The 22,648-nt window shown below is 44.4% G+C and overlaps 1 protein-coding gene across 2 annotated transcripts; it reads right to left on the bottom strand.

The window, feature by feature from the left end:
- Positions 1–29: 29 nt before the first annotated feature.
- On the bottom strand, positions 30–20,953 carry RNF10 (ring finger protein 10). 2 transcript variants are annotated; one of them, XM_062631237.1, is made up of 17 exons: positions 20,430–20,953; positions 14,278–14,480; positions 12,189–12,388; positions 11,066–11,156; positions 9,857–10,041; positions 9,644–9,780; positions 8,310–8,470; positions 7,591–7,719; positions 7,176–7,434; positions 6,813–6,946; positions 5,631–5,748; positions 5,191–5,292; positions 4,573–4,707; positions 3,859–3,956; positions 3,566–3,626; positions 3,251–3,409; positions 30–2,402 (listed from the first exon to the last, which is right to left on the bottom strand). In XM_062631237.1, the coding sequence occupies exons 1-17, from the start codon at positions 20,590–20,592 to the stop codon at positions 2,326–2,328; spliced, it is 2,412 nt and encodes an 803-aa protein (XP_062487221.1). In that variant the 5' UTR covers positions 20,593–20,953; the 3' UTR covers positions 30–2,325. The 2 variants fall into 2 exon arrangements, with proteins under 2 accessions (XP_062487221.1, XP_062487222.1); XM_062631238.1 differs by lacking the exon at positions 20,430–20,953 and adding an exon at positions 19,780–19,916.
- Between the last annotated feature and the right edge of the window lie 1,695 nt (positions 20,954–22,648).

Below are 22,648 nucleotides of genomic sequence, written 5' to 3'. Positions count from 1 at the left end.
CAACCCATTATAGAACTCATAGGTACAAGTACTGCTTAGATATTTATTATGTTTACACCAATCAGTTACAAGAAAGTAGCATTGCTGGTATTATCTCTTGAATCCATAGGAAAACAAGATACAACTTGGAAGATGCTGTCCTGTGGAGACTGCACCTGCAGAAGAGACAGTCTTCCTTGCCCACATCATTTCCCTTGCTCTAGTGCCTGTGAGATGGGGAGGCAAGTTACACCAGCTCCAGTTACTCTGTCCCCCTTCCAATGCAAAGAAAAGTTGACTATGAATGTGCAGAGATAACAGAACACAACAGATACTGGTTAGACACTAAGTAGTTACTCCTGTTCCATGGCTTAAAATGACTAGTACAAATAGGAACCTAATGGTACTGTGAATGCAGTTAACTGCATACTTGAATCTTACTTGGTTGCTTTCTCTGCCCTCACCAAGATTTTCCAAGAGCACTTAAAGCATTAACAGCAAGATGTGTTACCACTTGCATCTTGTCTCAGTTTCTGTGCAGTCTCTTGCCAAGTTGTGCTGTCTTTCCATCCAGTGTAGTTAATTGTGACCAAGCGTGAAGTCAAGCTGCTTTCAAATAATGGTTTGCAGGTGCTTCCTCCATCCTCCTGTAGCACTTGAAATATTATTTACCTCTCCCCCTTCTTTCTGGTTCACAGCCACATGGAGAGTTTTGTGAAGTATACTCTGCAGTACTGGCTTCCATGCACACATGCTTAAGTTCCTCAAGGAAGCTCTGGTATAACTGGGAGCCTATTGCTTAAAAATCAGTGTATTGACATAGAGCCCTTAAATAGAGACACAACCAATGATTGCCAGTGGTGTCTGTGACTCTTGGAGTCAGGTATCTAACACACTCATCCTTTCTCAGATCAGTCTCAGTGTCAGAGGGAGGAGCACATCAGCTTTTTACAGCCTGTGCACATACACACAGACCATGGGTGCAAGAGGGGCCAAAGAAAACAGAAGACACCATCAATCTCACGCTGTAAGTTACGTGGCACTTTACACCAGCTGCCTGGCACGAATTCTGTTGGTAGGAAGGCAAGATTTAAATCTGTGCAACTGCATGTTCTTGTGCTCCATGTTGGTGTGACAGTTCAGCTCTAGCTCAGGAAGTGTACAGTACTCTAAGTGCATGTGCGTATGATTTATTGCAACTGTTGGCCTTGACTGGTACATGACACCTAAAGTTCATTTTATTCAACAAAATCCACACCACTGAACTCATAAGCTCAAATCAAACCACAAGCAGTGCAGAATGTGACCACCCAAAGAAAGAGTGGGGAGGGGTCCAGAAGAGACATGGTTATAGCCTGAGGTGCTTAGTGCAGACCAACTTAACATCCCAGAACCAAGCAGATAGAGGCCCTTACCCCAGTACAAAGAACCCAGTTTCTTGCTAGGGGATAGAAGTTAACTAGACTCCAGCTATCAGTTGTTCTTCCAATTCCAGAGCAGTTAGTGTCCAAACATCATTCAGGTAGTTACAAGAGCCCTAGGGTGGAGTGTTTATTCTAGATGATCAGGTTACAAAGAATATGCAGCCCATAGTTGGCAGAAAAGAGAAAAAATTAGCAGCCTCACTCACCCACATTAAACCAGAGTTGAACAACTGAGAGAAGCCAGGAGGTGCCTTCCGCCACCAGCACCAGGACACTTTTCAAATACACAAATCCATCAAGAGTCACTTCAAAACCAAACAGCCAAGTTCCGCTCTATGCTCACCTCAGCTTTACATCTTTCCAAGCCAGGAGAACAGGAGGAATTCTTGCTCTTTAGGAAAAGAACAGATAGTACCAGCTAACACTCTAAAGCCAGTAAGCTCTTTTGCCCATTTCCAGTGCAGCAGAAAGCAGTTTCTCAAGAGAGCAATTTGACAGCTTTACTGAAACAGCACTGTTGTCACAGTCAGGTGAACTTTTGCCCATGAATACTTCTAAGGAAATAAAGGCTCTCTGCAACTTCACTTAGGTAGTATTGCAGTATTCTGGCAGTGCCACACAGGTGTAAGACTTTCAGACTGCCTGTTAGGCCAAAAGAACCAACCTGGCACACACTAGAGACCTTGGCTGATTTGTCTCTGGGTTGTTTCTTTTGAAACTTTGTTTCAGTATGAACTGATTAAGCAGTTGGAATCAAAAGATCTTACTTCAACATATCCTGTTCATGGTTTCCTCCTGAACCCCCTAGAAGCCCCAGAAACACAAGTTTAGTCTGTTCAAATTTAAATACTTAAACTATAGCAGCAAAACAAAGCAAAATGAAAAGAAAACCAGGAGAGGAAACTTCTTGTGAACAGCAGAATTACTTTGTGTGAACAACAGAGGTGCTGAACAATAGCTTCTGCTTCTGTTTCTTTCTTTTCTTGCCTCCCTTTTCCTCTGTGAAGAATCAAAATGATACTGTCATTCTTCTTGTGGAACAGGAACATCACACAGAAATGATAAGCAGTCTTCCCTAGCCTAAATGACTCCTACAGGTCTATGACATGTACTATCAACTCATTGAGCACCAGGTAGCTTAACACAAAAATGACTGCAGACAAAAAAAGTGAGACACCATAACAATCCACACCTATAAACATGCCCAATTCTAAAGCTGCTGTTGCAACAGCAGATCCTACGAGTGCAAGTGTGCAGCAGTTTGCCTTGCAGACAAGTACAGCTTTCATCCATGTCCAAAAACCACTACAACTGGAGCCAAGACTCAACCTCACTGAAACTCCTAGGCCCTTCTGTCCAACTCTCTTCATCATTCAGTGCAGCCCCAAATATAAGCCAGAGCTAAACATCAGAACTGAGCATTAGAAATGAGTTTTATCAGCCAGCAATTGGCTTGGAGGTTTAAGTTCATCCCAATTTGAAATTTCCGTCAAACTAAAGTGGTTAAGCTTAAGTTCAGCAGCTCAGGTATTTGTAGTTTAAAATTGCATAACCTAAACCTCCTTAAGACAACGCTTACATTAAGATCTAGTAAAGACATGGCGTACAGGACTGCCAAAAGCCATCTTTGTCCTAGCATGATTCTCTGCTAGTCAGAGATCTCAGCTCTCACTAGGGGGCTGCTTTAAACTAACAGAAGCCCTAGTCAAGCTGTTCAGAAACCACCATCTGCCAATTTTCAGCCCTGTTCTGTGCCCAATTTTCAGTCCCTAAAGTTGCTGCTCTCACTTCTCCCACAGGAAGAAGGGGAAATACTCTGGTTTTTCACTCCCCTCCCCACCTTTTACCTGACAAATGAGCAGCTGTGGACGGTTTGTCCAGTTTCAGGAGGGCTGCCTCAATCGCTTGGCTGAAGGAATTCTGGAAGCTGGGCACAGGTATGCGGTCAGAGCTGTCGCTTTCTCCATCACTATCCACCGGCACAGAGAGGGCCAGAGTGTTCTCATCTGAAAGAGGGAAAGTGCCTTGAGAGGCAGAAGGCTGTATAAAACGTGCAGTGCAAATGTGGCTCCACACTCCAGATGTTTCTTGTGAAGTGACAAGTTCTCATAGATTTAGATTCATGGTAAAGAACCTGAAACAGTAATACCAAATCTTCTCACCTCTTGTCTTCGGAGCAGGTTTGGGCCACGTTTCTGGTTTTGCCTTTCCAACTCTCAACATCTATCAAAGAAGTTGTAAGATATTATTAAATCCCATGTACTAAACCAATTCTGCATACCCCTTAAGTGGAAAAAAAAAAGATACAGGAACCCCCTGAAGCACTCAAACCCTATGCTATCTCCATAAGATTTATCCCACACTGTTTTTGTGGGGGAAGCAATTTTGTTCTCAGACTAATCCTCAACTAAGACATAAGCAATTCTGACAAGATTTACTCTGCTACATAGCTTACCTGGGCAAAGGAAGGGAAGGGAGACTCCTCTTCCAAACTCCCACAGAGCAAAGGGCTGACCTGGCTGGCAGCAGGTGACAGTGGAGTTGGAATAGACTCTACAGAGAAAGCAGCAGGTAATTAAAGACAGCTGCATTTGCTAGAGACACTCATTCTGCTGTTTATCAGGGTGAAGTAGAAATAAAGCTTTATCTTATGTAATTAGCCAGTTCTCTGATCAGTTCCATCCATCAGTCACACAGTGGGACCTCCTCAATTTTCTCAATATTCTTATTTAAAGAAGATTTAATGCAAGATAAAACGCTTGGTAAAGCATCACTGGACAACAGCCTGAGTGCTCGTCAGTTATGTTTGATTTCAGTGGGGAAGATGGAGAGGATAGAAAGCAAACATGCCAGTAGTGTTCTCCTGGCATACACACTTGTCTTTCCTTTTGGGGAAACTTTTTTCCTTTCTTTTATTCTGCCTTAGCAAAGATTTAAAAGATGGGGTAACTACAGTGCAGATCTCTTACTGCCACTGAAGCAGAGGTAGTAAAAAGCAGACAAAGGACCAGAATGTTTCTTAGCTGTGTCAGCCTTTTGTGTGTGATCTTACAAGCAAAACAGGAATGTCTTTGATCAGCATTTAAGAAAGTTTAGTGTGATGACCTAAGCAGTAGAACCCAAAAGAACAGTCAAGAGCTGGATGCGACGTGTTTTTCCAGATGCTCACCTGTCTGATACACCGGGCTTCTGCCAAGAGGAGACAGACAGAAGCTCCGATGATCAATGCTGGTAGTTTCTCTGGGACAAGAGGTAAAAGCAGGGAACTGCTGCAGATTCTCTAAAGCAATATGGACCTCTGGATCTAGAAGAGGTGTTAAATTAAAGCATTACACAGTGTGGAGGACTGTCAATATGCAAGTGCTTCAGGAATCTAGGAGGTGCCAAGTCAATTTTCTTTCCACCCTCTATTTTAGAGACCAGTACAAGCCCTGCTGCTGGATGGGAACAGTCCCTAGGCATCTTCTTGCCTTCTTCACTTTTCACACTATATTGCGATTACCATAAAAACAGCAACTAAGAATCCTGAGACCTATGTACACCACGGAGATAGCTGCGCCCCCAAATGCCCTCTGTCTCCCCCACAATGTGCAAGTATGCAGCATGATATCACTTAACACCCTGACTAAAACAGCTTCTATTTTTCACTCTGCAGACATTGTTTCTAATCCCTTGTAATTTTTTTCTAAGCACACGCTACAAACTAAAGGCCTTAGAGTTCATCCTGCACCAGCTCAGCACCTAAAGATGACAGGAAATCCACCACTTATGCACAAGCACCACTTACATTTGCCCTGTTTCTTGTTTTCTTCTATCTCGATTCTGCGTTCACGTCGCCGTTCATCACGAGCTTTCTTCTGCCGCAGACGTTTCCTCTTTTCAAGGTCATCTAAAAGCAATGCACACCAGTGGGTATCAAAAACCCCCACACTGATACCTTGGCAATATTTTCTCCAGCTCTGAGAACAACATATTCAGCTATAGCACATTAGTAACAAAATATGGTTACAAACAACATATGCTCTTCCAAGCAGTCAGGCTTTTTTATTCTTCATGTAACTGTTGTCTACAAAATAGTGAACTGGGGTTGTTCTGTCTGGTAGTCATCAACAGTTGGTGCAAGAGGAGTAAAGCTGCTATGTATGTTCTTTTATATGCCATTAAGGGATAAGAATTACTTCACCTTCATGGATACATAGCAGAGCCAACTAAAAAGGCAGTACCAACCTGAAAACAACTCTAAAGTCTCCTTAGAGATGATGGGTGGCTTCAGAGCCAGTTCACAAATGCTGAACTCACAGGTGAGGGGCAAGTGACAGAGGTAGCGATGACGCTGTCTTATATCCTGATAAAAAAAGAGTAGAGATATCATCACAACAAGGTTGAGAAGCCTCCGCAGTGATGGGCAGCTAATGGAGACTGAAACCCCAACATTCCACAAAATCAAATGGGAAAAAATAACAGCAGTGATGTAATAATCACTTTATAAATGATAAACACATGAGAGATGTGCTGCGTCAGGACCTAATGCTCCAAGATGTCCACCAACTACATCCTAATCATGTCTGGATGAAGTTACTCCACCTTGGTTACCAGTTTTCTTGTCGTTTCTTCCTTCTCACACCACTGGAATAGAATTCTTTATTACCAGTCTTCTGACATAATTATTTTTGCACTGGACCAAATGTACCTTTTACACTTCAACTATTTGGATCAATGACCACCAATTTGCTCGACTGAAACAAGCCAAGTTTTGTATTTTTCCACATGGGGCAAAAAACTTGAAGACAATTCCCTATCTCTGCATTCATTCCTACCTGGGCATATACTTTCTTAAAGATTAATTAAGAATTATGTACAGTTGTTACTGTACATGTCAGTTCTTACAGTTGTCATTATCTGAGGTAAAGGAATTCAAGACCCATCCCCTCTTCCAGAGCTTCAGTGGCTTAAGCATTTTCAGTGCCCCTATCTCAACCACTGAAGTTTCTGTCCATTCTCTTTATTTTCCTCTACCTCTGATGATCAGAAAGAACTGTTTGTCAAGACAGATGCAGAACACTTCATCACACTGAGAAAGATAATGATCTGTGTAGCTCAAGGTACTGTCCTATATGAGAAAAGAATTTACTTCTAAGACAGCTTTAACAACAAAGCAATCTTAAGCTTGCTATTCTCTTACCTCTAGAACTTCCTTCTAGGGAAAAAGAAAAAAAACAGACTGCAGCCTACTTACCAAAAGCAACATAAGGCACTGCACCTTACACAGACCCCCTTTCCAGGCTAGGGTGCCTCCCCATCCATAGTTGTTATTTACTATTACTGAAGAAAACAAGTCTCATTCATCAGCTGCAATGATCAATCTGCTAAAACAATGGCCCTTAATTAATAAGAAGATAAAATAACTACCTCTGTCATTGAGTAGCCAGTTATCTCCACTACAGCTGCAGTTATCTTCTCTGGACTCTTCTCCAAGCTGCCGTATTCACGAACAAGACATCGAACATTCACTGGGTGAAGATACATACACTGCCCGTCCTCCGCTGCAAGAGAAGATACCATCACTGGTGCTTTGCCTTTTCATTTTCAGTACCCTTCTCCCCATCTTGATACATTCTCCAGTAACAAAATTAAAGCTCCTCTCTCAATTTCTGTGGGAATTCTATTTCACAGGGGTCAGCTGCATCTAATGAAGTGACAAACCTCTTCCTCAAGAGGGATCCCAAAGGAGGCAACTCTGCCCCCATGATTCCAGAATTTCCTTGCACTGACCTTGATAGAAATAGTAAAAAGGAGAGTTGCTTAGGTGTCCACTGGTAACTGTATCTTTAGATTCTTGGCAGCACGTTTCAACTGGATTTGATTCTTCCATAGTATTTGTACCAGGATCCCCTACTATATCCACCTCAGGTACTTCCTCTTCCTCCAGCACTGCCTCTTCTGCTTCCACCGGGGGCGAAAGGGAACTTGCCATATCAGAGCAAGGCTCCACAAGCTCCTCATCAAAAGCAGAGAGATATTCCACACCACACTATCACAGCAGAGAGCATACAATTAGTAATACATCACCTCCTTCAAAAGATTATCATCTCTGCAGAAGTTTTTGGTGCCACTTCACCACAGACTGCAGAGTGAAGTGGTGGAAATAAGTATTAACAAGATCTGCCAGAACAGAGTTGTCACCCACCTTTTTCTCTTGGGAAACTGCAGGCTCCACAGCCTTGGAACTTTCTAGTACCAATTCTTCCACAGCTGCACTTATTCCAGCAATGCCATTGTTTTTACGCTGGTCAGCAGAGAGTGCTGTTTCTCTCTCCTACAGGTCACCCAAAGAGAGAAAGTTTCAATTTGCTATTTAAGCCAGGAGACTATCACCATAGTCATTTTTAGCCTTGTCCTATAATTCAGGTTTTTACAGAGCTTTAATTCATCTGTGACAAAGAGTGACCCTTGAAGTGAGGTCCTCTCCTTGTTACGGGAAAGCACACCCAGTGTAGTACACCTAATGGCTTTGAAAAGGAGTATTCTACAGATTTGCTTATGTCTGCCCAACAGATGTTACCCAAGAAATCGCTGGAGCTGAAAGGGTAACACATCTTCCTTTGAAAGCAGAACTCTACATGGAATGGAATGAATACCATTCACTAAAAAGCATTCTGTTCCATTGTCTTGAACACCATGCTCCAAAGTCTACAGCTCCAAAGTCTAAAGCACCTGGGCTATAAAGTCCATAGCATCATCCAAGATTTACAATGTTGTTCTATGCAAACATCACCACCTTGCTAGTATGTATATTCTGGAGACCAGAATTACCATACACAAGCACTTATGCAGCAGAAAAGAAATGGTCAGCACCCAGCATACCTCTAAAACCAAAATTACTAAAGCCTCCAAAGAGGCTCTTACCTTCAGTTCCTGGATAGCTGCCTCAATAAAGCAAGCCTCTGGGGTGTGTTTTTCTTCCTCATACTGCTTTAGTAATGCTGTTTTCTCCTCCAGAATCACCAGCTGCAAGACCTGCTCCCTGGATGCCAGAAGCAGCTTTGAATACTGACTGTGATGGTCATCTGAAAAGAAGGAGCACCAAATCATTAATATCTGCAAAAATACTGCAACTGGAAAGCCCTGCAAAACTGATTTGGCTCAAACTAGCCCATAAGCCCATATTTATTAAAAAAGAAAGTATACAACATTATTATGAGGGGTTTACAAGAAGCACAGCAGAAAGAGTAAGCTAAAGAACTGTAAGTTTAGCAAAAAATAGTCACCTTTGTTACTGGACAGCTTAACTATAAACTTCACAGCTACCACAGCGTCACATCCTAGTACAGTCCCTATAGTCACCGCTCCCCCAGGGTCCAACCTTGTCTATAGAACACCAAGTTAACACTGAATTTCCTGGGTTTAGAATGATCTCACATGCCTATTTGTTCTTTGGTTTATGAAAGGATTTAAAGTCCTTTCCTTTCAAAGGCCATGACACATGTAAGCACACCCGCTGTATGCTGGATACCCATCGTGTGTTCAGAGACTTGACTTTTTACAGAGAGCTTCAATGCACACAGCCCTTCATAAGTGTGACTGCAAAATGAAGGGAGCCAAGACAGCCCACGAGCCAGCAATGGTAAGATAATTTCTTTAGTCACAAGAATTGCTGTGATACTAACAGATAAGATGATGATGTGTTAAGTCACATAACTTGACTGGAGAAAACTGAAGAAGTCAAGCAACAGATGTTTGGAATAGGTTTGCAATAATTTTCATTATTTTCCCATATCATTCACAGATTTTAGGTGATAAGTGAAGATGATGAAAACCTTGTTGAAAATTACATCCCTAGAATAGTTTAGACAGAGACAGTTATTTTTGCTAAGCTGTACAATGAGGAGCCAGGAGAAATAAAAATGTTAAGGACAGTGAAGAGCCAACAAAAGCAGCAAGAGTCACACCAATGACCCTACAACACACCACACAAACTCATAGCAATGACTGAGAAGGCAGGAGTCTGCAGTGCAGTAACCTGAAGGGAAATAGCACACAAGTTAAAGCCTTACAGAAAACAAAGTGTGGGTAGAAAGCTTATTATTAATATGTGGTCACAAAGGTTTTCAGCTGTTAAACCCCATATTTTGTAGACTGGTTAAGGTGACAGCATGGCATTGCCATGATAAATTCTCTCTACACAAGCCCTAGTCACATTAAGAGTAGGAGGCCAACCACCAGTCCTCAGATACACTCACCTCCAAAGTAAACAGGCTGCACCACATCCATCCACTGAGATTTGGGCAGTGCTATAAGAACACCTTTCTCTCTTCTCATAAGTTGCATGGTAATAGTATCACCAATTGCATATTGACGTGTTTCCATAGCAACAACGCTGCAATGGAAGGAGGAAGTTAGTGGGGCAAACACATTTCAAAAGGATACATCATTCAATAAATACCAAGTCTCACCTCTTGAGATCCTTCTTGTGAACAGAGCTGTAACAAATAGGACATTTACTCCAGGTCTTTTCACTCAAGGAGAGATAGTGGAGGATACAGGCCCAACAAAAGATATGCCCACAGCGGGTAATCTTTGCTGCAGTTGGTGGGTACAGACATATGGGACAGGAGGGCACTTCATGGCTACAGATTCGCTGAAATGGCACGAGAACAACAGCACAAGTTTTAGACTTGGAAACCAGCTCCTGTGCTACAGAATAAGCCACTGTAAGACCTACTCTAACAAATCAATCTTCCAGCTCTTTAGACTCTGCTTATTTACCAAGAAATTAAGTACACTGTGAACTAAGTAACACCTTCAGACTGCACATGGAACAGCCTTCAAAGCCACCCATCTGGTATTCCTACTCTAATGACATTAAAAAAGTGACTTCTCAAGTTCCCAGTCATGTATTCATCATCTCTTACGAGTTAGCAGCATCTTCTTCATCTGAATTCAGACGCTGGGAAGACAGCAAATGAGCTCTGCTGCCTCACTTACACAAGCAGACTTGTGCAGCTCTGTTCAACTGCGAGACTGAACTTACCTATTTCCATGAACATGTTAGTTCAGTCAGATGCTTTAGCATCTGTACGTTGCAGAGACATAACTGCCAAGCAAGCACCTAGACTTTTCATTTTTCTTGTAGTGTCAGGTCTCCTGCCTCCTCCCCACCTACACCATACACCAAGACTAGACTTGGCACATAATAAGTTTCTACTCAAGGCAACCCAAAGTTCTGACCATAATTCCCAAGAGATTTTCCATTTTGTTGCTAGGCAAGACAGGCCACCTATGCACAGAATAATTCTTCAAAATCCTACACTCTAGTCCTCTTCCATGGACTCATGCCCAAGTTTTCTGTTAATATCTCAATCACAAGGACTCTGTCTACAGAATGTCAGATACTATTTTTGATGAGCTCCCATCTGCGAAAGCAAGAAGAAGCTGCTAATTTTCCTAATAGATTTTAGCACTTCTCTTTTCCTGTCATGAAAGTATTTCATAATATATTCCATGACAGATCTTTCCCAGTATTGTGGGAGTGACAGAAGAGGCCTCAACTCAAAAACAGCTGAGTTTTATGTAACATCACAGAGAGAAAGAGGCAGTTAAAGACAGGGTGAGCTTCTTAATAAGAAGAAGATAAAAAAAAAATCTAGCCCATCACAACTGACCACTTGCTCCACAAAGTCCCAGTTGACCAAGGTATCTGGATCAGCAAAGTGGACTGTGTAGTCCTGTTCTTCAGAGACAACAAACTGGCAGCTGGGGAAAGGCAAAGAGACAGATGATCCACTCAGTTGTTTCTAAAAATTCTTTGAGAACTATCCTATAGGATTCTCTGAGCTTCTTCGTTGTCCAGCAGGGAACTGCTGGGCACAGTAACTTCTATGAACAAAAACCAAAAGAGTTCAAGTCATAACCAGATTTCCAGAATACAGATGTGTCTGATTTCAGTTAGACACAATATCATCACATACTAACTACAGAATGAGCCAGGCAGAGTGGTTTTCCAGAAACTGTAAGAAACAGCCAGCTCCTTCCAGGATCTATTAAAAAAGAAAAAAGGGAATCCACAAGTGAAAAAAATATGGTCACAAAAACTACAGCTACTGGGATTCCTGCAAACAGACTTCACTACAACAAGCCACAAAACAATAGGGAAAAATCAGAAGCATCAATGCTGAAAATAGCTGGTTTTGTCTTTCCAATACAGGAAGTCCTGACTACGCTTCAAATTCCAGTGGAAGTGACCAGAACTTCCAAGTCAAAAGCAGTTCTGCTCCTGGATTACAATACTGGTCATCATTTGGGTTATAATACGTACCTATGGGCCTGTGAAATAATCAGCAGTTTAAGAACTAAGACCTGTAGGAGTCATTGCTTCTGGGACTTACAGATTCAGATTAGCTTTCAGCCAGCAACTGCTACCCCAACCATCTCAGCATACTATTCTTTGGAAAAAAATGCTGTCTGCCATAAGGTCTACATTGGTCTTCCCTAACAGAGTGTCATAGTCCATAAGTGATGCTAGAAAACTAGAGCTGAAGGATAACTGTTTTGTATCTAAAGGACTCACTCCATCAGATACCTTGTAAATAGGTAAAGATGACAACTTTGATGTACTTTTATCCCTTTCAAGTATAGTCATTACCACTAAGAACACTACAGAGAGGTAACTTCACCCTGGAAAAGTCAATACAAGTAGGGAAGGTCAAGCACAATTCCCTGGCTGATCATCCCTTACAGCTCAGTGTCTCTGGAGAAGTTTGAAAGCCCTGCTGGTCTTCCACTCACTTGGCCTGTAGGAAGAGCTCCTTGTTGAAAGGTTTATGTCCCCACTTGTTCCTTTTCCCCCAGTTGCCATGTCCATTCCCATCAAAATGGCCTGCTTGGCCACGGGGTTCAAAAGTGAAGTTTAGTAAGTGGTTCAGATTAATCTTCTTGGGACCAGAGAATTGGGCAGGGCTGAACTCTGCCCGCTGAGCCTCTGCTACCTAAGAGACAACAGCATTTGTTAGAACTTGCTAGAATTTACTGCACAAGCATCAATACAAGCTGATACCCAGGCCCCATCAATGATTATGGACAGAGTATAGAGGATCCACTCACTCACCTGCTCCCATTCCAGTTCTGCAAATCAAGTAGTGCAGCGTTAGAAGTGCACGAGAACCTGAAAGTCAGAGCTGAGTGGTCTTACCCCACACTGATCAAAAGGAGGAAAGCATAAGAACAGCCCACATAAGGACAAGTAGAAGCTGGCAAAACATAGTAGTCAAGGTTACTAACAAAAGACAGCTGTTCAAATCCTGACAACATTCTTTTAGACAGCCAATAATACAAGTCTGATCACTATTGGCACAGACTGTTTTGGTTAGTTTTCACATCATTATGTGAAAAGCAAAGAATGAGAATTCAGCAGACAGCAGGTGAGTTGTGACAGAGTCAGCAATTCAGGTGAGCAGAGCTGCTCATCCACTAAAACTGGAAAAGCAGAGTTCTCAATGAAAACCCACGAACAGTCTATACAGTATTTAGACCCATATCAGCATAAATGCCTCAATCTGGTTTTACTCCATCCTGATATCACCCAGGCCAATACAATTACTCTCCCAACACCACCATCACATGCAAAGTTGTACACTGCAGTGATCAGGCACAATCAATCTCTGGAGGGCAGACTCCGTTTAGGAGCCTGGCTGACAGAGTCCCTTTGGAGGCAGTCCTGAAGGGCAAAGAGTCCAAGAAGGTCTGGGGCTTTAAGAAAACATTAAAAGTACAGGAGCAGGCCATCCACATGTGCCAAAAGACAAGCCAGCCTGGCTGAACAGAGAGCTCTAGCTGGAACTCAGGACAAAATGAAGAGTTTATGGCCTTTGGAAGAAGGGGCAGGCAACTCACAAGGACTAAAAGGATGCCATGAAGTTATGCAGGGAGAAAATTAGAAGGGCCAAAGTCCAACTAGAACTTAATCTGGGTACTGCTGTAAAAGAATAAAAATCATTCCTGTAACTATATTAGCAACAAAAGGAGGGCTAAGGAGAATCTCCATCTTCTACTGCATGTGGGGGGGGAGCATAGTGACATGGGTGGTCCCAGCTGACTGGATATTAGCAAATGTGACACCCATCTATAAGAAGGGCAGGAAGGAGAACTACGGGGCTGTCAGTCTGACCTCAGTGACAGGGAAGGTTATGAAGCAGATCATCAGGATGACCTTATCGCTCTCTACAGCTACCTTAAAGGAGGCTGTACGAAGGTAGGTCTTGGTGTCTTCCCCCAAATAAAAAGTGATAAGGACAACAACAAATAGCCTCAAGTTACATAAGGGGCGCTTTAGACTGGAGACTGGGAAAAATTTCTTCACCAAAAGGGTTGTCAAGCCTTGGAACAGGCTGCCCAGGGAAGTGGTGGAGTCACCATCCCTGGAGGTATTTAATAGACATGTTAATGTGGCACTTGGGACATGGTTTAGTGATGGCCTTGGCAGTGCTGGGTTATCGGCTGGACTCAAAAGTCTCTGCCAGTCTAAACGATTCTGTGATTCTGATCACACCAAACTTAAAACCTAGAAATTGCATCGGCTAGATATTTTCATCAAGGACCTCTGTTTCAGGAGGTATGTACATGGCCTGTCTAGGCACCCATTCCTCGGATGGCATTTTTTACTGCAAATATCTCAGAGCAGAGAGCACTCCTCTTCTGTTGTTGGTTGTTTCCAAGTTGTTCTACTCACGCTCACTCTGGCATCTCAACGATGTTAGCACCTCTTATGGCTCTTTCCCTTCCCAGCCCAGGAGCTGAACACAGACCTATCTAGGCAGGTCAGAGTGATCCTCTTGTCCCAAGAAAGAAGGCCCTGGAGGCATGGCATTATGACTCTCACCTCATCTCGTCTTCCACCATTAGAAGAGCTAAAAAGTTTGCCACTTCCACCGTTACCTCCCCTTTGAGGAGGCATCTTATTAAAAGCTTTGCTTTTCTGTGAATTGGAGCGACGGGACTGACTGGAAAAGTTCTCATTTTTTGAATAGGAAGTTTCTCTTTTACGATTATAGCGCTGTTTGGATCCATTGGCATTCTTTCCATCTAAAAGAAAAAGAAGAAACACAAGGATCAGACTGGTAGCCTCGGAGTTGTCCGCATGTACTGCACCTCTGCGACATGCTCACCTAGACCACTGCCCTGGGCCCTGGTTAGGCATCAAATCAGGATGCATCAGTTTCACCCCCTCAGGCACTCAAACCATTTTATTCCTATCACTGCCCAAAAGAACTGGTCAAAGAGTATATAAAAAAAAAGGGATGTAGTTGCTGCGCTCCCTCTTTTAGTAGTGGTTGAGTTTTCTTTACCTAGGTTTGGAACTGCTGTCACCAGATTGTTGCCTGGTACATGGAGTGATAAACACCAACACCACATCTTCATGTCCCATCACAAAAATGGGCAACTAGTTAACATTTTCCTTCTGTTTTCTGAAAACACACATCACATCACATGTTGTTCCTCTACATAAATATACTGTGTTTGTATATGTAAATATGCTCTATTTGTCTTGAAGTCTCCCACTTCACAAGACCCCATTGCCTGTTTTCACCCAGTTCTGCCTGCTGTGCTAAAAAGACCCGAACAAATCTACTTCTTTCACAAGGCCAACAAATGCTGATCGATCATGAAGCACCAAACCAATGCTCTGGCCTTGCAGAGGACATACCCAAGTACTAAGTCCACCAACCTATGCAACAGGAAATGTTTGCCCAAAAGTATTGCTAAACACACCACTGATCCTAATGTAGGACATAGAGATGAAACACAAAGCAAAATGCTGCAGGAATGGAGCCAAGAGCAGGAAAACCAATCAGGCTCTTGAAAGGGGTTTCCTGTGTCTAAACAGCTGCTTCATGAGACTGCTAGAACAGAAAATTAATACATTAAGGTATTTCTACCAGTCTTAACACAAGATTGAAGTTGCCCCAAGGACACAACACACTTAACCCACCATTACCACCAACTGCCCTGAGTTTTATTTGTAGGAGAGGCATGTTGATAAGCTTGGAAGCAAAAAGTCCACAGGCCTAACAAGATGTCTATCCACATCAGCCAGCCCCAAAGTCCCTCTGGATACTCAGTGAGCTATACACAAGCAGGAATGCCTCATGAAAAACAGCCAGGCCCATTTTATAAAAACCTACAAGTTTCCCCACCTCAGAGCCCTCCACACCCCTTAACAGAAATCTCACATGGCAGGCAAACACCCCACTGTGATTCAGCATCGTGTTTCTTAAGTGGCTTGTTTCCTTCCCAGTGCCCCAGTTTTCCCGTTCCCCAGCACCACTTCCAATCTAAGTGAGCATTTAAAACAGCTGCAATGGAATCACTCACATGCAGTCTCTTTTCTTTTGTTATTTTTAGGGTTTTTTTTAATCCCACATTACTCTCAAAAGAGAGGGGCAGTGGACTGGAAGGTGTCTGTGTTACTGTGCATTACTGAGGAGCTGACTTCTTAAGAACAGGTAATAAAAGTGGCTTGACTGGGTTTTATGGTGGTCTGTTTCTTGCACATGCTAGACTTTGCCTGCAACTGCAACTATAGAAGTAAAAGAACACTACACTATATCATTACTTCCCTGTGATGTGACAGACCCATTCTACAGGCAAACTATCCCCAGAACTGGGTATTTACTCTGCTATTCAAAAGGCTGATCCTTTAATTAAACCAACTCCATCAGAACCCCAGATGCGTAACTCAGAGACAAGTTTGCACAGCTTGCAGTGCTATCAGTCAGGCTAAAGAGACATGGGTTGAGTATTATCAGGAAAGAACCACACCAGAAGCTGCCAAGTACTGAGGGTGTGACCAGGTCTGGCTGAATGATTACTTAGATAGACCTTTTTTGAGAGTGTTTGCAGGGAAGAGGCTACAATCAGCACCACTGGATCTCTGGTGAAAAAAAGTAAGTTATTTTGAAGAGGTTTGGACTATCCCCTCAGTTACTCAGGAGCAAAGCTTGTCAGCTTAGAGCACAACCACCCTCTTGCATCTGCAATTCCAATAAGTGCACTAGAGGGGCACGCACTTCTTGCGTCTGTAACAACTTTGCAGAAACAACTCAAGAGGAGAAGCTCACTCTCAAGTGGGTTTTTACAGGCCCAAGAACAAGGAACAGTTTGTACCTGCAGCCGACAGAAGAATTTCCTACCACTTATAGTTTTAATCAAGGTAGTCACCATTAAATTTGTCACCCACTTCACCCACATTCCTGTCATATTACAGGTCCTTCCAACCCCTCTCCTAGAGCCTGCAGGATTCAATACAGTGACTCCCACAATTCATAGCAAAGTCCTCTCCACCTCTGCCTTGTAACACAGTCTAACAATGCTCCAAAACTGATTCCAAGTTTCTTCCTGCACAATAATTACCCTCATGAGGATTCTGGTCCATCAGAGTAGCACTGAAATCTGTCAACAGACAACCAAGAGTGTGGAGTATGCATTCATAAACTGGAACACTTCCCCCCCCACCCTGAATCTAAGCAAATCCAACCTCTTCCTGCAAGCTACACGTCAGGGTGCTCTCTGCTTTGTATCACCCCTCCTTGCATTCCCATGGAGAGTGGGACAAGACAAGGTTATTCGCACTCATGCAGGGAGAAAAGTGGAAGATTCTCACTGCCATTGTCTCTTGTTAGATCCCAGTTTTAGGTACTGTCAGTTTGGACTGGGGAGTTCCTTTTTTCCTTCTTTTTTTTGAAACTTAGGAATGAGCAACAACAACAGCGCTGGTGAGGTACTTGCTATTCACTCAGGTCCTCAGCCATTTTGCTTTTGTCACATGACCTAACCTGTAGCACACAGATTGACCCATCCACTCCCCCAAGAGAACAGAGATTTATAGCAAATACTGTGTATGTAATTTTATACAACCAGCAGCAAAGCTGTTCTTGCCTTTTGGAGCAAGCTCTGACATTTGTGGCTTTTCCTGCTGGACACCACATCGCTGGAGGACCTCTATTCCCAAAGATCCAGAGAAAGGAAGTCAAGTTCACAGGACTAAAACCAGCTCTAGGTGATCACTTTGGTCCTGGAGTTCAATACTGGTTTACTCCTGGGATGATGACTGCAGTTTCCTTCATCTCTTTTTGCCCCCTCTTTTCAGCTGAGCTGTGTTGAAGCCAGCCATGTTGCATAAGGGGTTTGGGTGGTGGATCACACTTAAGCCTCAGGGTGATTGCATGAAAACACACTGAAGATATTGCTGCTGTGAAGGCAAACATCCATGAGCAAGAGGTGACTGAGCAGCCACACACCCCAGCTCAGCACACTCACGCTGTAATAATAAGGCCCAGCAACATCTGCAAGAATTAATGTTGCCCATCAGGTGTTGAGCACTGCAGAGAAATCCAACAAGCTTATTTGGCCTTAGCTGCTTTATTCCACCCTAATGGGATGTGATTCCTGGTGCACTAATACAAGCCAAAGAAACTCTTCTGTTGAAAGCTTCCAAGTTTAATTTCATTTCTAAGGCCAAGTTTGAAAGATAGTGGGCATCTAAATTCCACAAATACAAGAGCTCATGGTATTCTATTTAACCCATTTCTAGCTGCGCTGCAAGAGAAACAGGAGAAGCTACGACAAGATTTAATGAATGTCCACTTCATTTCCTCAGCTGGACTCGATCACAGTAGAAAACTCTGGAAAGCATCTAAATGGCAAGAGCTTGACTGGACCATCCAGTGACCATGAGTGCAACTAAGGGTCAGCACTGCAGGGAAGGTCTGTGGTCCATATGGATAATTCCCATTCCAAAGGAGACTCAAGATTTTCAGAATAAATCCTATACCTTTCCTGAAATGGGAGAGAAATTGAGAGGATCACATAGGTTACATGCACCATGAGAAGGAACTCAAGATCACATGCCAGTGTCTTGCATGCAACAGCTACCAAAACATGTAACACAGCTGTGTCCTGTATCTTCATTCTGTGGCTGCCTCCCCTAATCTGAGCCAGGGAATCTTCTCATTTAGTTTTCAGTACCCTTCAGTTAAGATATTCCCAGATATACATTTAGTCCTACCAAAAGAGATTCTAATTTTGCCAGGCCTCTTCAATGCACGTTAAAGGAAGCAACTAATTCCATAAGCCTTCGTCCTCCACTGTAGTTAAGGAACACCATCTCAGAAGAGGAATTATATCAAACCAAAATTTTCTTCTGCTTTATTAAGAAAGAGGTGTTAAGAAAAGTTGGGCTTTTTAAATGAAAAGTCAGTGAATTGTATTGGAATAGAAGACTATGGTACATCAGGACTTCTGTTCTCACTGCTCCTCTGCTACCAGTGATATTTCAAGCCTGTAAAAGGTGCCATTCCACAAAAGAAAAACACCACCTAACACTTTTATTCTGGGCTGGAATGAGAGACTTTCCATTTCCTTTCTCACTAGAGATACTGTTTCTTCAGTGTGAAGACATACCAGCCACAGGACAGGCCATCTTACCTCCCTAAAGAAGATGTCTGTATTCTGTGAACAACCCTCTACACAGCATTGCGCATCACTAAAAAAGAAGCTGTAGCGATCAGGTACCTCTTGGTGACACAGGGGCAGAAACCAGGTCTCCCCCACAGGAAAACCTCAGGTCAGCCTTTCCCACTGCCTCTCACAGTGCATGAAGTTTATATACTTTGTTACTCTGTCAGAAGCCAAAGATCTGGTTCTAAAACTCTTGTTGCACACCTAGAACATGGTATCCCCTGCTTCCATTTGTACTTCCATTAGGGGAAAAACATGAAGAGACTGAAAAATAACAGCAGTAGCCAGGGATAACAAGACCCCCACATCAAATCCTGCTGCTGATACAAAACCCCTGACAGATGAGTTAGAAGTTCTGCCAGACACGACTACCTAAAAAAGTTCTTCCTAAAAAGACTTTCATAGGTTTGAAGTTCAAATTTCAGTGTAGTCGCAGTTACACCACAACCTGGGGAGCTGCAGGTGAGCCATCTCCCATGTCACTCCAGTCTGTCCTGTGGGAGATCAGTTAACCCAGGTGCAGGGCAGGTAATACTTGGTTAACTGGGATCTGAATGCATTCAGAAAGTCCAAGAAAGAGCCAACACCTTCAAGACACTCATCTTGTCAACCCTCTGGAATACACTGCTCCTTTCTCAGCGACCTGAAGTAATGCAGTTGAAACCAGCCACTGAAGAGGAAGGAAATTAGTACAGCAATGGTGTTGCAGCAACCTGCTGATGCTCTGATAAATACTTCTGAAACTAAACCCTCTCATTTTAATCATTACTGCCCCATTTCTAGGTTTTAGGGAAAAGACCTGCAAGGTTCCAGGAACACTCTGCTCCCAGACAAGTTTAGAGAAAGGAGGCGGATTAGGTCTTACCTTGAAAAGACAGATGATAGGAGCCATAATGCCTCCTCATGAACTACTGTGTCAGCAAAACTAGCTGTGTGCAGTGACAGACAACACTTTGGTTTAACTGCCAGATGAGCAAACAACACATAACTAACTCTGAGCTCCTCCAAATGAGGTTACTGACACACTGCCGGTAAGGGGAATGCTGTATCAATATTGATATGAGACCTCCTAAATCAAGGAGTAAAAGCACACTCAACTAGAGTACAGAATGAAGGGCTCATATGCACCAGCAAATATCCGTTCTTACTATAAAACCAGAGCTCTCAAGCTGATTACTGCAATGCTAATGAAGATAAAACATTAATCCTTTAAGGAAGAAGAAAGTAGGACCTGCAACTCGCTCAACACTGAGCGAAGCCGGAAGAGGAAGGAAAAAGAAAGCAAAACAAGGCAGTGACCTGAAACGAAGCCAATTAGACCCAGCACAAACAACATAACAAGGAGTTCAGCCCCACCACCAGCCCATGCCGGCACAAAGCCCCCCAGCCTCACACTGGTCACTGCTCACGTTACGCCGTCACTCCCGCCCGAGCTAACATCGGTTCGGACACACCACCGAGACCCCGAGGGGCCGCCGCTAGCGGCCTCTCCCGCTCCCCCCGGCCGGCTCTTACCGCCTTTGGGCTTAGACTCTCCCGCGGCGGGCCCGGCCGAGGCGGACCGCGGCTGCTGCCCTTTGCTGCCGGCCGAGGAGCCGGGCGCACCGGAGCCGCAGGGGCTGCTCTTGTCCATGGCAGAGGCTGCGGCGGGGGTCGCGCCGGGCGAGCTCTGCAGCATCAACGGGCGCCGCGGGGGGAAAGAGGCGGCCCCGGGCGGGGGTACAGGACGGGCGCTGGCGGAGCCGGCGGGGGCCCAGGCTCATGGCCCGCGGGGGCGACCGGCGGGGGCGGCGCAGAGCGGACTCGGCTTCCTTCATGGCGACATCTTCTCGCTGCTCCGCTCGAACCGGAGGAAGGCCGCGGGAGGCCGAGCCGGGCCTGCGGGGCTCCGGGCGACGAGGAAAGAGACGCTGCTCACGGAGCCCCGCGGGGCCCGGCTCTCCCTGCCGCCCGAGTGGTCGGCACCACCCAGGCACCCACCGGCTCCTCAGCGCCTTCCCGGCCCCGGCTTGGCCGCCGCTGCCCCGTAATGGCGACGAGTCGCCCTCAGCAGTGGCCGGGACCCGGATGGAGCCGATCCCGGGCGGGCCCGCGGGCACGACGGGACGCGTAGTCCTCGGCCGCCGCGGAGCACGACGGGAAATGGAGGCCCCGGGACTCAGAGCGCCCTCTGCCGGTAGCAGCCCCACAATGCCCGGCCCCGAGCACCCCCTGCGAGCGCCAGGCACCGAGCCGCTGCGGGCGGCGGGCGGCCAGAAACAACGTCCTGGGGCCGGGGGGATCCAGTCTTTCACTTTCCAAAGCGGAAACGACCAAAGCACACATTGTTAGAGGCCCGGAGCAGGAAGAGCTGAACACCGTCAGTTCTTCAGCAGGTAGGAACAGACAGTCCTGGGGGCTCAGCTTGTGACCAAAGAGGCCTGAGAGGATATAAGAAACCGAGTATTTCCACTGAATTGCTCAAGTAACTCTGAAAGGCGCAAACCCGCTCTGCAATGCCTAATTCAAGTGATCTTTAACTTCAAAGCAAAAGAAAAGAGGAAAAAACACAAGGCAACAAATTCTATCGGCATTTCAGTTAACCCTTAAAATAAGGCTTGGGTGCCCCGGCTGATCCCTTTCCCCTTATTTTAGGGATGAGGGCCTCAAGTTCACTGGGAGAGGAGTTGCAGGTTTTTTATACCAAGTCAGGGTGCAGTATGAAATAGCAGAGCTCATATTTCAGGAGAAGTCCCACAAAATGCCTTACTTTAACTCCTGTCTGTTCCCTAATTAGGTCTATTACTCTTAGAATTACTGACCAAATCATGAGGATTGTTATTACAGTGCTTAGATATTTTGCATTTGAGAAAACAAACTTTCTAACAAACTCAGTCATCCACATTTGCAGGGAAATATGAAAATAGCACAGGCAGGACTAGAAAAAGAGGTCAGATGGCCATAAAACTTCCAAAGGCAGGATGCAAGACTTTTATTAGCAAAGAAGTTGGCTGTGGAAAGAAAACAAATACAAAGAAGTTTAGGTTTGGCTTTTTTTCTGCTATTCTTTCTTTAACTACAATAAAAACATCAACCATGGCAGCAAAATCCATCCCATTGTGCTTGGTGGCCAGAATCTGCTTCCTGGGGAAGGCTGAAGGCACGAGGCTTTGCGTTGTTAGCACACAACTGATTAACTGAGGTGAGAGAGTCAGTCTGTGGCTCTGAGCACCATCAGGAGCAGACCAGTAACAGGACCTGATCAGAAAGAGATGGGGTGACTGGTCTGCTGTGTCACAGCTGTGAACGTTCCTTCCCACAGCACGCAGCCAAGTAGGACTGTATTTCCTGACAAATTCCAGCAGGAGACACCACCAGGAAATGAGCACTACTGCCCAAATGCTGTCATTGGGAGCAGAGGAAAGGAGTTAAATAGAAGGAATCGTGAAAGAGAACTGGAAAAGTGCATGTTGACAAGAACATGAAGACACCAGTCTGCAGCTGAAATCTGAATGGATTATCTAGTGTCCACAGAACTTACTATTCTCGCACTACTTACCCACCAACATCTTTCCTTGGTTTTTGAAGTCCATATAGCACTCAGGAGGAGGGCTTTAGGAGCAAACACTTATCCTCATTATATAAGCTGCAATGTTACACTCAAGCACAGCATTCCTACAGAGACTGAATGGCACACTCCACAGCACCTTGCTGCATCTCTTCTGACATGCCTGTATCCCTTACCACAGCTGTCT

Source organism: Pezoporus occidentalis, unplaced genomic scaffold (genome assembly GCF_034315485.1).
Source record: "Pezoporus occidentalis ecotype Australia unplaced genomic scaffold, CSIRO_AGI_Poc_V1 ctg37, whole genome shotgun sequence".
Taxonomy (NCBI): domain Eukaryota; kingdom Metazoa; phylum Chordata; class Aves; order Psittaciformes; family Psittacidae; genus Pezoporus; species Pezoporus occidentalis.
The sequence above is the reverse complement of the archived record's forward strand: the minus strand, read 5'-3'. Positions and strand labels throughout refer to the sequence as shown.

Excerpts from the sequence above, each read along its gene's own strand:
- RNF10 (XM_062631237.1), bottom strand. The coding sequence starts at position 20,592 with ATGCTGCAGAGCTCGCCCGGCGCGACCCCCGCCGCAGCCTCTGCCATG. Across the intron at positions 11,157-12,188 it reads GAGCTCTTCCTACAGGCCAA|CTGCCAGTTTGTTGTCTCTG; the intron begins GTGAGTGGAAGA and ends GCCTTTCCCCAG. Across the intron at positions 4,708-5,190 it reads AAACAAGAAACAGGGCAAAT|ATCCAGAGGTCCATATTGCT; the intron begins GTAAGTGGTGCT and ends CACCTCTTCTAG.